Raw genomic sequence first — 17370 nt, 5'->3', positions numbered from 1 at the left:
CAATTTTGATGGAGTTCCAGATCGAAAACACAAAGAATGGAAAGCCTAATATTATTTTTAACAATCATAAATATAGACAGAATTATGTGGCCAAAAGTGGAGAAGTCACCTGGCGTTGTCTTGGTAGGAGCTGTAATGCCACAGTAAAGACTGACTCAAATATATTACTCATAACTGCAACCAACCCAAAACACTCTGGACCTCACCCAGTGACAATGAGGACACTATTATCTCCTAAAAGCACAACACCTGTTCAGTCCACCAATAAAGAGGTCTCATTGGAATCATCTTTCGAATCGTCATTACCACAAATTCAAGTTGATTTGACTGACTCTTCCTTACACCTTACTACTGACACAGATGAAGCAGTATCCTCTGCCGTGTTGGATCTACAAGAAGAAAATAGGCAACTAAAGGAGAAAAATGAAACACTTGAAAAACAGTTAACATGTGTTTTGGACCATTCGATAGAATCAGACGCCCGGCTACTAGAATTTACAGAAGAGATTTTCCCCATACCAGATTATCTTCCTAAAAATGACAAATCTAAAATGATAGATTGTTCTGTACAGTGTCAACCAATGACAATAACCTCAACTACTTCTACTGAAGACCTTACTCTACAAAATAATGCCCACAAAACTTTAATATCTTCTGGAACTCAAACTGACAGTTCATTGATGAATAAAATTGTGATTACCACGGAACTACTAGGAACAAGCTGGATTTCTGACCTAACACTGCAGCCATATATGGAAATTTTAAATAGTCGTCTCTTAGCCCCGACTTCAGGAATAATAATAAACCCTTTGGTGGTCAGTGCTATAAAAAACACTCTGGATATCAACAGCTTTCTTGACCCTTTGTTAGTAAAACAGAAGAATATTATTATCATGCCAATTAACGACTCCGAAGATCTAAACGAATCCTCTAATGGGACTCATTGGAGCGTACTGATTTTGGACAAAGCTAAAAATCAGTTTTATCACTTTGACTCACTGAACAATTACAACTTGACCTCAGCAAAAAAGGTTTCAGAGAACTTAACACGATATATGGGAGGGGGCTTATCTTCACCAAGTTTTGTGTCACTGAAGAGTCCACAGCAACCAAATAATTATGACTGTGGAATCTATACATGTTGGGTCATTGAGTCAATAGTACAAGATGTTGCTACCACTGGGGTTTTAAACCTTAATTACATTAACAATAAAAATCTATCTGAACAGGAAGTGATACAAAAGCGTTCTATGCTAGCGTTTGTTTTACTGAATCCCTCAACGCTGAATGATGAGCTCTTCCGTTCAATAATGGTTGATAAGGAGGGAAAATCTCATGGAGTAGTTAAAGTAAGAAATAATACTGACAATAGAAACCCTGTGCAATTAAATGACTGGATTCAAGTGAAGACTAAAAATAAAACAAAGAGTCCCAAACTAAATACTGATATCCCAAAATTACTTACAAAAAACAAATTTGATGATTTGCAGAAACTAAACCAAAATAATGAAGACCTCAGAAAACAATCTACGGGCACAACACTCTTAGCAGATGTAACAATTGACACAAATAACCATAGGAAAAATAACAATGTTAGATACAATAAAATAAGTAAGCACATTGATGTAAAGACTTGTCCTAAAACAAATGTAACACTCTGCTCTGACAGCCAGGGTAAAAACATAGCTCACAAAATAGAATCTTACAGCGGTACTAGAATATCTACTTTTGGATACGTTAGAGCAAATACGACACTCCTACAAGTATTAGACTCAGCATCAATAGTTGAGAAGACCCCTCTTATCATCTTGGGAGGAACTAACGATAGCCTAAAATGTGACTTCTCAGGTATATACCGAGATTTGGAGAGTAAATTAACAGATACCTGCAAATCAAGGTCAGTTTTTCTATGCACTATACCTACTAGGTTCGACTTACCGCTCAATCACCCAGTGAACTTGGATTTATTACAAGTCAACAACCATCTTAGAAGATTGAAAACTAAGATTAATAATCTGTTTCTGATAGACCTGGAGGAGCTTCATAGGTTCCACTTTACGAGACATGGACTTCACTTCAACAACCGAGGCAAGTCAAAGTTAGCATTTTTACTGATTGAAGCTATTACAAAATGGTATAACAATACTAGTACTGCAACGGACACCCTCTCTCAAACACGCAAGGAGTCAACTGAGTATTCTCAGTTAAACACCAGTACTACTCAAAGTGAAGTTCGTATTGTCCAAGCAGATATAACAGAATACTTTGAAACATATAGAGATGACCCTGAAACAGCTTTTGCCCACACCATATCAAGGGATTTACATCACCATAGAAATATGACAGCTGGTGTGGCAGTGGCCTTCCGTAAGGCTTTTGGCAGACCCAAACCATCTGATTGCCTGAGTGATTATTTGGCATGCCAAGTACAGGATAATGGTGTGACAGTTTGGAGTCTAATTACCAAATCCACCTTCAACAGTAAGCCCTCAGAGCATGAGTACAATGCTGCTTTCGATGAATTGAAGAAACACTTAAAGGAAAGAAATTTCTCCAGATTAGTATGCTCTCCAATGGGCTGCGTAAGGGACAACGTAGATCCCAAGCTTTTTGCTGCCAGGATTATGGACCTTGGAAGAAGTACGGGAGTGTCTATTGTCATTGTAACAAAGGATCAGCCGACAAGAAGAAGACCTTTATGGAAAGGGTTGTCTCACATCGAGTTCGTTAAAACTCTTCAAAACTCCATCAACGAATGCCAGCCTTCTAATACCCTTCCACAGTGTGTTAGCTCAACACCTAAAATAGGTTCTTTGACTGAATATCCTCCAATACCGAATTATGCAATGCGTAGAAGTTCACCAGTGACAGAAGACTTAATCACTACCGCTGCTAACACTGTACCTACCTCCATGCAACCTAAGATGACTGCTGCTCCACCACAACCTGATGTCCCCAAGTTTTCTGACTCTCAAAAATCGCCTGCAACAGCCCATTCCAAGGTAAACGAAATCTGCTTCTCTGATCCTGCATCTGGAACTTCTCTAGAACGACCCCTCGAATTCGATGTCAACACAAGTCTTGTGTCCAGTGATAATTTGAGTGAAAAAGGCAATCAGTGTTCTAGAAGTGTGAGTGATGAGTCTCTTATTCCTCTTCCATGTAGCTTAAACTTAACTAATGTGCCAGATAACCCAAACCATTCTATATCATATCTATCTGAAGCCTCTCTGTTAAAAAACTTGATCCATGTGCCAATGGAAATTACTTAGAGTTAAATAGGCGTAACATTAGTAAATCATCTCTTGGAAAAGTTAATGACACAGCTAAAATAGAAATAAACAATTTAACTATTTTCCACCTAAACATTCAACACCTACCATCCAGAATTGATTCCTTGTTGATAACTTTAGAAGAACTAAATCCAGATTTAATAGTTTTAAATGAACACAAAATGACTGAAACAGAGTTATCTCGTCTAAATCTGTCTAATTATCAAATTCACTCCTCATTTTCCAGGAAATTTGCAGGAGGTGGTGGTGTTGTTATCCTTGGTAGAAATGATATAAAACATAAAACTATTAACTTTTCTGTAGAGAATGTAATATGTGAGAAGGAATTTGAATGCTGCTTAGCAGAATATAGATTCAATAAGTTTCAGTTTTTGCTGGTTGCTGTTTACCGTTCCCCCAGCACTAAAATTTGCATTTTTCTTGAGAAACTTAACTATTTATTGACTTTATTGATAAAAAGATTTAAAAATATTGTAGTTGTTGGAGATATTAATATAAATGTTCTGGATGTGACAGAAAGTTGTAAGCTTCTTGATGTACTTGAAATGTTCAGCATGAGATATTTGGTTAACTTCCCTACGCGCATTGCATGTTCATCAGAGACTGCATTGGACAACGTTCTCACCAATATTACAGATTATAAGCTAAAAGTAGATGGTATTAATACACAAATTTCTGACCATGATGGATTGTTGGTATTTATTGAATGTGATAATGTCAAGGATGTAAATTCAAGTAAAAATAAACTAAATAAACATATATTAAGAGATGCTAGGGATTTTTCTAAGGATAATTTAGACTTGTTTGTAAAATTAGTGAGTAAAGAAAATTGGATGCATGTTTATATGGCTACAGTCGAAGAAAAGTATTCTGTTTTTTACAATATTTTTAAGTTCTATTTTGATCAATGTTTCCCTAAATTTAAAAAACGCTGTAAAATCAAATACAACAATTGGATTTCACAAGAGTTAAAAAATGAAAAATCAAAGATTATTAGACTGAGTAAGACTGCTCGGGCTTGTAATGATAAAGATCTTTATGATAAGGTTAAGAGATTAAATAAGGAGTTCAGAAAGAAAATTATACATGTCAAAAGACAGTTTTACACTAAAAAGGTTAGTAATGCTGAAAATGTATGTAAAGCTACTTGGAAATTACTTAATGCTGAAATCTCAAATAAGAAAAAGAATGTTAGCAATATTGAAATAGATTTTGATGGAATCTTGTACAGAGACCCTAAAGAGATAAGTTGTATTTTTAATGACTTTTTTAATAGCTATGTTAATTCATCAATTATTCCTCAGCTAGCTCAAAATGATTGTTTGCATGGGGGTGAGACTTGTCCAAGCTTTCAGTGTCCTCCAACGGCTAAATTTAAATTGAATGCTGTATGTGATAATGATATATTAAGTATTCTAAACTCTTTCGATAATAAACTATCAACCGGTTACGATGAAATACCTATGACAGTATTAAAATATGCTGGCAAACAATTGGTCAAACCACTTGTTCATATAATAAATTCCTCTTTCTTGAGTGGAATTTTCCCTGAAAAATTAAAAGTTGCCAAAGTTAGTCCTCTCTATAAAAATGGAGACCCAAAAAATATAACAAATTATCGACCATTATCTTTACTGTCATCATTTTCTAAATTATATGAAAAAGTTGTTTATAACCAATTAGTAACTTATCTAGAAGAAAACCATTTGCATGATGATGAACAACATGGATTCAGACCAGGTAGATCTGTTATAACTGCAGCAGTAGATTTTATCGATTCAATAATAAACTCAGTGGATAAAGGGGATAAAACAGTGGGCATATTTTTGGACCTGACTAAGGCCTTTGACAGTGTCTCACACCAGCTTCTTTTGGGGAAGATCCGAGATTTGGGTGCCGACAGCAGGTCATTGAAGTGGTTTCGATCCTATTTAACTCAGAGATCTCAGTATGTTGAAATGAAGCAATTAAAAAATAACGTTTTTTCAACCTCCTGCTCAAAGTTATCTATTATTCAACATGGGGTCCCACAGGGTTCGATTTTAGGACCTGTTTTATTTCTTTGTTACATCAAAGGAATGCCCGGGTCATTTCAAAACAATATATTTAATAAAATAAGTTTGTATGCAGACGATGCAAGTTTAAAAGTAAGCAGTACATCTGTTTCTGGTTTGGAATGTAACTCTTTGAATTGCCTAAAATCAATAGATGCTTTCTTAAACTATCATCAATTACTTTTAAATTCCAGTAAAACCAACTTTATGGTATTTTCAACAGGTAAACAAAAAAGTCCAATTGATCCAGTGATTAATTTTAAAAATTCTAATCTTAATCAAGTTACTACAACTAAATTTTTGGGCTTAGTAGTTGATGAAAATCTTTCATGGAACTCCCATGTTGACCATGTTGTCAGCAAAATCACATCTGGAATTTATGCAATTTATAGAATGTCTAAATTTTGTTCAACAGATATTTTGAAAAAGCTTTATTTTGCTTTCATTGAATCCGCAATATCATTTGGCATAAGTGTTTATGGTGGAACATCAAAGAAAAATTTGGACAGAATTTTAATTTTGCAGAAAAGAGCATTAAGACTAATGTTGAATTTAAACTGGGATGTTTCCGTACGTGATCATTTCTTAGCCATGGGTATAATGACTGTGTACGGCATTTATGTTTTCCATACCGTTCTTTTGACTAAAAATCTTTTGTCTGAAAGTATGTTACCTAAACTAGGGGATAATCACGAATATGGCACCCGGCATAGAAACAAAATTGCTGTTGATGCCCATAGATTGGAATTTTATAACAAAAAACCGTCATGTGCTGGAAGAAAATTTTTGGAAGGGCTTCCAGAGGGGTTGAGGAAAATTGATGATAGTAAAAAATTTAAATCACAGCTTAAAATATACTTAACAGAAAAAGTACTGTATAATTTTGATGAACTGTACAGCTGATATTATGTTGTAAGTTTAAGTAGTTTTAAGAATTTTGACGCCATTCAATGTACATACTTGTATGATTTATGAATAAAGTTATTTTCAATTCAATTCAATTCAATTCAATTCAATTCAATTCAATTAGGGGTAATTATCACTTAGATAAAATCCAGTGGTGGGATTAGAACCTAGGGACCGAAGTCCCACACTAGACCAGCTTGCTCCCCACCCTAAGGACTACAATATTGTGATTAATAATCATTAGTACAATAAAAATATGTTTTGACCCCAAAAAAATTAGCACAAGCGGGGAATTTGGTACAGATGTTGGGTGTACCTCCCTTTTTAATATATTAAAAGTCCCCTAAAATTGAAGCTGTGCTACGGCCGCCATATTGGAAAATGGCAGCATATTTATGTATTTTTGGCTATAGTGACTTTATTATTAGAGATACAGGAAAACTAATACACAAAATGTAGTCCATCTAAAAATACATATTTTTTGTATTTATTTACCATTTTTCTCTAAGCCTAACGGTTTTTGATTTATTTGTGATTAAGTATTTTTAATGTTTACGACCATTTAACCCATTTAGTTAAATAGTGTGATACTATAAAATCTTCAAATTTAACTTAATTTCATGAGTAAAACAACTCAGCCACAGCTAACCTGTAGACTCAGAAAATTTCAATTTGCCTGATTGGATGTTTTATTAAATGTATATAAATACAAATTAGGTTTAACAGGTACCCAGGTTTGCTTATTTTTACTGCACTACATGATCAAGAGCATTACTTCTAGTAGTACATATCGTTTGCTATATTTGTTTTACTTATTGTTTATAATTACCGAGGGATTCTCTTCCACAGTCCAAGGAGAAGGGTTACTTGATGCCAGCTTACCAAGGAGGTGTTCAGGAGGAACAGTTTGAAGGGGCCACTGTGATCGAGCCCAAGAAGGGCTACTATGCCGAGCCAGTGGCTACGCTGGATTTCAGCTCTCTGTACCCGAGTATCATGATGGCTCACAACCTCTGCTACACCACTCTGCTGCAGAGCAACAGCAAGGACAAGTACAAGTGGGTTACTCAATAGTGCTTCATCTGTCTCTGTGAATAGAACTGGACATTCCATTCCCATTTCATAGTCAGTTTAAAAATAAAAAAAATCAACAACGAATGGCATCTGTAGTGTTTGATTTTTGAAAAATAGCAATTTTTTTAAAGATGTATGTAGCTCACAACCCCCCCCCCCACAATCACTTTATTCATATTCAGTTCTTGGAAGTTCTCAATTATGTTAAATTTTTAATATAAAATTATTAAAACAAAATGAAAAGTGTCTCAAACAAAACCAAAAGTCCAGTGACAAAAACAAGGTGATGAATGTGATATAATTATTTTAATTTTCAATAGAAAACTTTTAAAGAAGAAAAGGTTTTTTTACTCACAGAGTTTTAAAATTTAATCTATGACGTTTACAGTTTGACACCCGACCAGTATTCCAAAACACCATCAAACAATCTCTTTGTGAAGAGTTCAGTGAGAAAAGGACTACTTCCAGAGATTTTGGAAAACCTACTCAGCGCCAGAAAGAAAGCAAAGACTGATTTGAAAAACGAGACAGATGAGTTTAAGAAGAAAGTGTTGGATGGACGTCAACTGGCGCTCAAAATAAGCGCCAACTCTGTGTATGGCTTCACTGGCGCACAAGTAGGCAAACTTCCTTGTTTGGAGATATCTGGGGTGAGTCAGCTCTGCATAATAGCTGTAAGATTAATTCATTTAATTAGCTACATCTGGGTCTTTATATAATTGCCTGATTTCAAAAGTAGGCCCGATTTCTCCAGGTTGCATCTTCTGGTCCTAAAATTATGAATATAAAATAAACAAAGTTCGTAGATTGATTGGAAGTTGTCCTAATTTTGGTAATCACAATAAAGGACAAAAAAACAATCAAAAACCTTTATTCTCTTCGTACAACATTTTAATTCTTAACCAAACAATCCATGAATCAGCTGCCCATTTGCTTGAGCCAGTTCATCATTAAGTTAATTAATAGAATATTCTTTGACAATATTATTTAAAGTGTTAAAATTATTTTATTAGTCAGTTTTGTTTCCTATTCTGAACTACCATTTACATTCCCAGAGTGTAACGGCGTACGGACGTACAATGATAGAGCAAACAAAGCAGGAAGTGGAACACAAGTATTGCGTCAAGAATGGATACGAACATGATGCAGTTGTAAGTAATCAGTGTTCTACAATTTTAAATTTATTTAGAAATGTTTATTTATAAATATTTTTGTATGTTATAGAACACTTTAATAATTCATTGCTTGAAATTTGCTATTTTTAAGGCTATTTACCGTCTTAAATACTTAATTTCAGGGAAATATGGAATGAAGAATTTAGCATTTTACCAGGATAAAATTAGACCTGTTATCTATCGGATCATAAAACCACAAGGAAAAAAATTTAATCCCCTGTGTATGCCCTAATAATGACCACTTCACTAATAAATGATCTAAGTTATGTTTTTTTTCCTGCTATAGCAATACAAAATTTCATTGGCACTTTTTAAAACCTTATTGAAATTAAATAACAAATATTTTTCAAGCACAAAATACTATAAGTGAAATGAACTCAACTCCTAGCTCACTCACTCGAATCCGCTCTTCTCCTTTTTAAGTCTACTCAACAATTAATGGAACCTTTTTCTGTTAATTCACTACCACTAGTTTTTTAGAGCAATAGATCATAATAGAAGTGGTAGTGAAAAACTTAACCTAACAACCTAACCTAACTACATTCCACTAGTAGTTGTGAATTAACGGAAAAGGTCCAATTAATGTTCTGTTGAAATCATATAATATTCTTTTTGAGGTTAATATCAGCAATTTCTTACAAAACCGAAACTTTGAGACAGAAAGAAACAATTTTTCCAGGTAATATATGGAGACACAGACTCGGTGATGGTAAAGTTCGGCGTGAAGACGTTGGAAGAAGCGATGAAGTTGGGGCAAGAAGCAGCGGAGTATGTGTCCTCCAAGTTCATCAAGCCCATCAAACTGGAGTTTGAGAAGGTAACAGACAAATATTTTGGAATTAAGTATATTATTTTGAAAATGAATTCAGCTAGCTCACCTAGAAACATTAAAAGTCTGGTGGCTTATAGATGAACAAAAAATGTTACATTACCTAACAATGACGTTTCCTTATATACAATTCCCTCAGAGAGATTAGTGAGAAATGTTACCGTTTGATGTTGGTAAATGCTAGATGTAGATACCAATATCCAGATATAATTGTCAAATGATATATCTAGATATCAAATTTGCAATCTATTTATTGGCACGTCTAATGCGTCTGCTAGATACCAATAAGCACATGTAATAGTCAGGGGCTAGTTTCCAATGTGTTTGATTAATTGTAAAGTATAGAAAATGTCAATCAATATTTAATTGTCACAGGCTGGATACCAATGTGAATACCGCAAGAAAACTATTTAATTCCAAAATTCATCAAGTTATAATTGCTAAGGCTGGCTTTATATTTGTTCAGGTGTACTTCCCGTACCTGTTGATAAACAAGAAGCGCTACGCAGGTCTGTACTTCACTCGCACGGACACGTATGACAAGATGGACTGTAAGGGTCTGGAGACAGTCAGGAGAGACAACTCCCCTCTCGTCTCCAACATGATCAACATGTGTCTGCAGAAACTGCTTATTGAAAGGTACTGGTCCATTGGTACACCTTATGTATCCTACAACTTTTCCTGTAAAATTATATTTTTTTATTTTTTCATATTATTGTATGTTGTTGTCAATGATCCTATTTGCCACTGTAACTCAAATGATCACAGCAAGGTTGGTTTGAGCTCTTACGATTACAATAATACTGTTATAATTTCTCACAGTCACTAAAATATTACAAAATTCCTGTCCGAAGACTTAAAACCACAACCAAAAAATTAAACATGTTTTTTAAATTTAGAAACTGTTAACATTGGCATATGTCCACTTAGATTCTGTTAAGTTGTCTGCCTTGAGCAAAAGTACATGGTTGTAACACAAGAAAATATCAGGTGTAACTAAAAATTTGAATCTAGTACATTATATCATTGGTTCAAGATTCATTGACGTATCACTACCACTATACTCAATTGCCAAATGGTTCTAACCGAGTGTGTGTTGTAGGAACCCTGATGGCGCAGTGGCGTACGCCAAACAGGTGATCAGTGATTTGCTCTGTAACCGTATAGACATTTCTCAACTGGTCATCACCAAAGAGCTCACCAAGCAAGACAAGGTAACAAGGATATCCATCTAAAATCTACAACTGTATACAAAGAATTTATTTCTTATAAAAAACGACAACTGTTTTCTGAAATTTATCTTTTATCACAGTACACGAGTTTACTCTATTAAATTTCATTGACCAAGCTACTTTCGCTACAGCAGACAGTTCTCGTTGTGTAGCTAAATTTTCAATTGATTTTAATTTTTACTATGGTCTTGGGTAATCCAAGTTCAGTTTAATGGGCTGTGGTTGAAAAGAGGATCACTGAACAGTATTAAAAGAAAAATGTGAATTCACATTATGATTAAATAATTCTATAATTAATTATTGTATACAGTGCATGGTGAGTCAGTGGCTCAGTAGTGCAACGCCGTTGTACAAAGGCATCAATGTTGGAGGTTTGCATTCCAATGCCGTCACTTACAATTTACCAGCGCAGTTTCCTTGTACAGGTTCCCCTTTGCCTCCCTTAAAAAATCCATGAACAAACCTTGGATACCCATGTGTACAAGAAATTATAACTTAAAAAGGCTGCCAACCTCTTTAGAAAAAGAAAAGAATTACTGTCTTTAACTTTGCGTAGTTTAATTGAAGTTAAAAGGAGAAAGCTAAACTTAACACAAATACCCCCGCCGCACCAAACCTGCCGTCTAAGCGAATTTCCATTTGGCTGAATTGATTTTCAATTGATCTATTTAAATAACATTAGGTTTAACGAGTACCTAGGTTTGCTGCTACAAGGAAACTAATAAAGTATGTGTTTTAAGTAAAATAATTATTGCTTAGTATAAAATGAATAGTATATTGTTGCCAAGTTTGATCAAAAGATATCCATAAACAAGTCAACTACAACATTTTACAATATTCTCCATAAGAATAACATGGGAATTTTAAATTTACCATTTTTTTAGTTTTCTCCGTAACCAATAAATAACCGTACAAAAACACTTTGATATACTGAATTGTTTGTTGTTTTAAGCTCTTTAAGAAGGTTTAGAGAAAAATTGGTAAATTTTGTGTTTTGAGGGTCAAAAGTGAGAAAAACCAATTTTTACCCCATAAAACCCTGTTCCCATGGTCCGATCATGCTGGATCGCGAATTCATTCAAGTTTATACCGCCTTACACCTTCAAACCAAATTTCATCAAAATCGGATAAAAATTACTCAAGTTATCGTGTTCACGGACACATATATATATATATATATACTAAGTATGGTTGTGATTAGGGCTACTATTATATTAATAATTGGAAACATTATAACAACATTAAGTACCCTTTTAAATTCGTTTTAATTAAGAAACTAAGTTTCTAAGTTTCTTAGTTTCTAAGTAACTAAGTTTCTTAATTAAAATGAATTTAAAAGGGTACTTAATGTTGTTATAATGTTTCCAATTATTAATATATATATATACATATATACAAATTTGAACGAATGGTGTTTTTGGCCTCTGGGGGGGACATCAAAATGAAAAAGTAAATCGGTCCTGGACCTAAGTTTCCATGAGACCTACGGTAATAGCTACTTCCCTATAGGGAAATTCGCTAACAATGGGGCAGGCTTCTTTAGAAGAAAGTAAATCATCTCCAAATGTCTTGTGCTTCATGTTTGAGATGTATGTGTGTTGTAGGATTACACAGCCAAGCAAGCTCATGTCGAGCTGGCCAACAAGATGAGAAAGAGAGACCCAGGTAATGCCCCCAAGCTGGGTGACCGAGTGCCTTACGTCATCGTAGCGGCCAGCAAAGGCACCCCGGCCTACCAGAAGGCTGAGGTGGGTACAAGAGGTTGAGTTTTTGTGTGCTTATACCAGTTGAATTTTTAATTAAGCTGTTTAAAACGTTTTCAAGGGAAAGTGGACAAAACCCTTTGAAATATTTGTGGATATGTGGAACCCATCCTTCTCGCACCAGTGTTTGTATAAAAAATGCCAAAGTTATATTTAACCACTGGCAGAGTGAGCTGATGTCCATTATTTGTTTCTGTTGAATACACAAACTTTTTAACCAAGCCAAACTGAAAAACAACTTGTAATAAACTGTAGCATATTTTATGTCACATAAACTATCTCATTAACGTTAACTACTTAAAAATGGGTAATTGAGTGTTTTCTTCACAGTGGGAGTTCTATAGTCAAAGGTAATAGTCACTAAATATAGTTGTCAGATGTTCTGAAGTGTCTAGCCTGTTAAAATAAAACAATACAAGAAGTATATTCAGAATTCAATAACCCATGTCGTGTTTTCAGGATCCAATTTATGTATTAGAAAACAACATTCCCATAGACTGTACCTACTACTTGGAGAACCAACTGTCCAAACCTCTACTGAGGATCTTTTCACCCATTCTTGGTGATAAGGCTGAATCTATATTACTCCGTGAGTACACTCCTATACTGTTTCTCGTTTAAGCTTTAAAGGTGGCTCCAGACATGCGCCATTCGCCAAGCTCGTAATAATTGACGTTCGGCGATCTAGTTGCCTTGCTATTCGTCGATTAATGAGAGTAGACATCTACACACATGTTGTTTTCCAAGCAACTGTTTTTTTTTTTGGGAATAACAAATATTTTTTCCCTTTGATGTGTGCAAAAATACCGACAATGAACAGGAATACACGGGCACGAATGTTTCTGTGTCTTGAGCCGCCTTAATATAGAATTAACCATTTGTTTACAAATATTTTTGAACCAATTCTAGTTATTCTTGTGTAAATGTCTAGCATATGGTACATAATCTCTAGTTCAGCCAATTTTACACAAACAGAAAATGTAAGATAAATGTTAATCACCTGATAGGGGTGTGCTGTTCCAGTGCTTAGGGCCAAGGACTTCTGCCTTGAAGATCTGGGTTAAAATCCATCTAATTGCCAACATCTTGTGTGATAGAATGAAATAGAATTTATTGTTGAGAACATGTAATAAACATAGTCATCAATTTAATAAATAGAGTTAATATATTAACTTCAAAGATCACAGTTGAATCACAGTCAAAAAATGTTGTAAAGAAGAAATATCTACTACAAATAATTTATAAAACAGTTAATCATATAAATCATTATAAAATAATTAATCAGAATCCATATTATTTTTCACTTGTAGTTTATTAAACATTTTTATGCTTAGAATTCTGCAACTATTTTGCTCATTTTCCTAGCATACATTTAAAAACATTAAGGATAATGTTGTAACCTGGTGGATCAGTCACATTAAGTAGTGTTTTGACCTATTTACTTACTTACTCTTACTCCTGTGGCCACACAAATCCAAGGAGATTTTTGGCCTCGCCAACAAGGTGCCTCCATCTTTCTCTATCTTCTGCCTCGTCCAACTCTGCGCCCAGTCTTCCGATGTCTTCAGCAACCTGGTCATCCCATCTAAATCTCGGTCTCCCCAGTGGGCGTCTTCCTTCAGGCTTTCCCCTCCACACTCTTCTTATACTGCTGCCTTCTTCTCTTCTTCTAACATGCCCAAGCCATCTGACTCTCCTACTTCTAATTAAAGCTACAATATCAGGTCTTTTATAAAGGTTATTCTTTCTAATCCTCCACGCCCCATCTTCCAAAGTTGGTCCGTATATTCTCCTCAGTATTTTATTCTCAAAAGTTATTAATTTTCTCTCTATGTTCTTTGTGAGGGTCCATACTTCCGAACCGTTTTATAAAACAAAAACAAATATAGCTTGAGATATCAGCAAACAGAACTTTCTTGTGCTGAAGGATTGAAGAACTCCTCTCCACTTAAAGCCATCTTGATGGTTAATTCACTTGATTTAGGTGGAGACCACACTCGCACCAAGGCGGTGGTGACTTCACGTGTTGGAGCTCTCTCTGCCTTCACCACCAAGAAGCAGACGTGTCTGGGATGCAAGGCAGTTCTGCCAACTGCACAAGAGAACCAGCCTCTGTGTCAGCATTGCCAACCCGACCAGGCCCGACTGTACATGCAGGAGCTGACCAAGTGAGTAGTCCATTATCACAACTGGTATTAGTTGGTAACAAAGATACAAAAGGCATCACAGCCCAATTCACACCTATCCTTCACTCATGATTGCAGGGTTACTTACCTGTCTCAATGTAACAGCAAACTAATCAAATTTGGGATGATTTTGGACTTTTTAAACTAGGTGGCGTTCGCAGAGGCATCCACAAAATTGAGCGGAGTCATCAAGGGTTCATAGTATATTGTTTTTCTCATACTGCAGTAAAAACAGATGTTTTAATGCATGCGTTGCGGGTCTAAAGTAGCATTTTTACACTTTGGGGAGTAAAAATCGTTTTTAGCCTCCATGGAGTAAAAATCAGCTATTTTCAACCCAGTTGTAAATTTCTATTGTAAACGATTGCATGTATCGAAATATGTATCGATTCGTGTTTCGTAATAATTTTAATCTACAGTCTACAGTCTCTTCCCATAGCATTTTAGCATTACAGATACATTAATCCATTCCCACACTCAACAGTGTTCACCTTTAACTTACTACTTCCTTCACCCCCCCCCCCCTCCTACGTCGTGGACCTGTTTCCCTATCTTCCCAAAACATTTTAGGATTGCAGATACATTAATCTAATCGTCATAAACAGTTCCCACACTCCGGACAGCTCGCCTTTACTTCCTTCACCACTGCCTACGTCACGGACCTGTTTCCCTCCCTTTCCATAGCATTTTAGGATTGCAGATACCTTAATCTAATCGTCATAAACAGTTCCCACACTCCTGACAGCTCACCTTTACTTCCTTCACCACTGCCTACGTCACGGACCTGTTTCCCTCCCTTTCCATAGCATTTTAGGATTGCAGATACCTTAATCTAATCGTCATAATCAGTTCCCACACTCCGAACAACTCGCCTTTACTACTTCCTTCACCACTTCCTACGTCTCGGACCTGTTTCCCTCCCTTTCCATAGCATTGTAGGATTGCTGATACCTCTTAATCTAATCGTCATAAACAGTTCCCACACTCCGAAAAACTCGCCTTTACTACTTCCTTCATCACTTCCTACGTCACGGACCTGTTTACCTCCCTTCCCTTAGCATTATTGGATTGGAGATACCTAAATCTAATAGTCATAAACAGTTTCCACACTCCGGACAGGTCGCCTTGACTACTTCCTTCACCACTTCCTACATCGCGGACCCGTTTTTCTCCCTACCCATTGAATTTTAGGAATGCAGATACCTTAATCTAATCGTCATAAACAGTTCCCACACTCCGGACAGCTCGCCAATTATTCATTTACCTCAACATGTTATATAATTTAAACTGCATGTTCATCCAAGGACCAATCAGCACCCACAGTCGGGACCATGTAAGTTTGCAGTTGGTGGCAGCCAATCACAAGACAAGGCTAGTGCGACGTTGCCACATCGCTCGTTGACAACACTAATTAAAATATACTAAGCAATATTTTCAAATCAGCTGGTATTATTAGATTTGGCAACACCACATGGTTCTCATCGGTTCATTCAAAACCATATGGTAAATAAGCTCCTCCCTCAACTGCAAACTTACGTAGTCCCGACTGTAAGCAATGCAGAGTTAATCCATATATAAAGCCCAAAGTACCCATGAACTTATGAGAAAACTACAAGTCACACCTACAAGGCGACCTATACTCGCCATTCGACCGCAAAGGGTAAAAAATGTGGCATTTTTAAAAAGTGTTTTTATTTATAAATTATTTAACTTTAGGTATGTGGAAAGCTCCCTTTAGAAAGGAATTACGGCAGCAATTCCCCAGCCTTCAGCAATTTTGCCAGCTTTTGGTCTTATTATAGGGCAATTTATGAAATAATGAATAGTTTTGTGCAAGGTTTCTCGCCATTTTAAGTATATGGTTTATGGGGGTGTGACTTGTAGTTTTCTCAAAAGTTCATGGGTACTTTGGGATTTATATGGATAACTCACAAACAATATTATACAAACAAACAATATTATAAAACTGTGTGACATATAGTTATAGTTTCATAGCCATTATTTATAATAACACAGATGTATTTATGACAATAAATATTATTTTAATTTAATTTAATTGTATTAATACAGACATTAAAAGTGTTATACAAACCTTCCCCTATTTCAAGATATTGCATTTAAATTTGTTCATCGGACTTAGTACTATTATTTGGACATCGGTAAATTGTAATTCCCTTATCTAGTGTTTGAGAGTAATATGTTGTTTTATTTAGATTGCAAGAAATAGAAAATCGATTCTGTCGGCTTTGGACGGAATGCCAACGGTGCCAAGGCAGCTTGCACGAAGAGGTTCTTTGTACAAGGTGAATATGTTGATATTTTGATTTGCCAAGTTTTATAGGTGTAGCCGAATTATTGGCTTATGCCAAGAGCTGAAGTGGTTGTTATATTCGCCTGGTTATCAGAAGGTGAAATGATGAAACGATTTGGTGGGAAATGTTAGTTTAATTCACAGTATGAAAATAACACATGCGAAAAGCTTTATTTATTTTAGTAGGTGAGTCGTGAAATAGAAATAGTCCTCACTTTACACTTTTGCTTCCTGTGACACTTGGCTAGATAACATCTAAAGTGAACACTGAGGACTTTTGTAAAAATGTAGATAATTATTGTTTAACTATTAGTACTTAGCCTTTATTGAACGTATGTATTATTCCTCAGCCGTGATTGTCCCATCTTCTACATGCGTAAGAAAGTCCAGATGGATCTATCTACACAAGACAAAGCTTTGCAGCGATTTGGCAACCCTACCTGGTGATCACCAATGGCCTTTCTTTGTTTGTATTTTAAAGTTGTTTTTATGATAAATTATAAGTTTTTAGTAAATAGTTAAATGTTTTTATTTATAATAGACTTTT

The 17370-nt window shown here is 35.4% G+C and overlaps 1 protein-coding gene across 2 annotated transcripts in view; it reads left to right on the top strand.

The window, feature by feature from the left end:
* Positions 1 to 17341, top strand: part of LOC128990574 (DNA polymerase delta catalytic subunit-like) — a 35558-nt gene extending 18217 nt beyond the window's left edge. For both annotated transcript variants that reach the window (XM_054413009.1, XM_054413008.1), the window contains 11 exons: positions 7103 to 7311; positions 7716 to 7977; positions 8383 to 8478; positions 9182 to 9319; positions 9798 to 9970; positions 10434 to 10545; positions 12168 to 12311; positions 12786 to 12915; positions 14311 to 14494; positions 16726 to 16815; positions 17174 to 17341. In XM_054413009.1, the coding sequence (XP_054268984.1) occupies positions 7103 to 7311; positions 7716 to 7977; positions 8383 to 8478; positions 9182 to 9319; positions 9798 to 9970; positions 10434 to 10545; positions 12168 to 12311; positions 12786 to 12915; positions 14311 to 14494; positions 16726 to 16815; positions 17174 to 17270 (1635 nt within the window). In that variant the 3' untranslated portion in view covers positions 17271 to 17341. The remainder of the gene's footprint in view (positions 1 to 7102; positions 7312 to 7715; positions 7978 to 8382; positions 8479 to 9181; positions 9320 to 9797; positions 9971 to 10433; positions 10546 to 12167; positions 12312 to 12785; positions 12916 to 14310; positions 14495 to 16725; positions 16816 to 17173) is intronic.
* The last annotated feature ends 29 nt before the right edge of the window (positions 17342 to 17370 follow it).

Source organism: Macrosteles quadrilineatus, unplaced genomic scaffold (assembly GCF_028750875.1).
Source record: "Macrosteles quadrilineatus isolate MER2022 unplaced genomic scaffold, UCM_ALF_1.0 Scaffold_3__2_contigs__length_128488019, whole genome shotgun sequence".
In the NCBI taxonomy this organism is placed as follows: domain Eukaryota; kingdom Metazoa; phylum Arthropoda; class Insecta; order Hemiptera; family Cicadellidae; genus Macrosteles; species Macrosteles quadrilineatus.
Note: the sequence above shows the minus strand (reverse complement) of the source record. Positions and strands in the feature narration are given on the sequence as shown.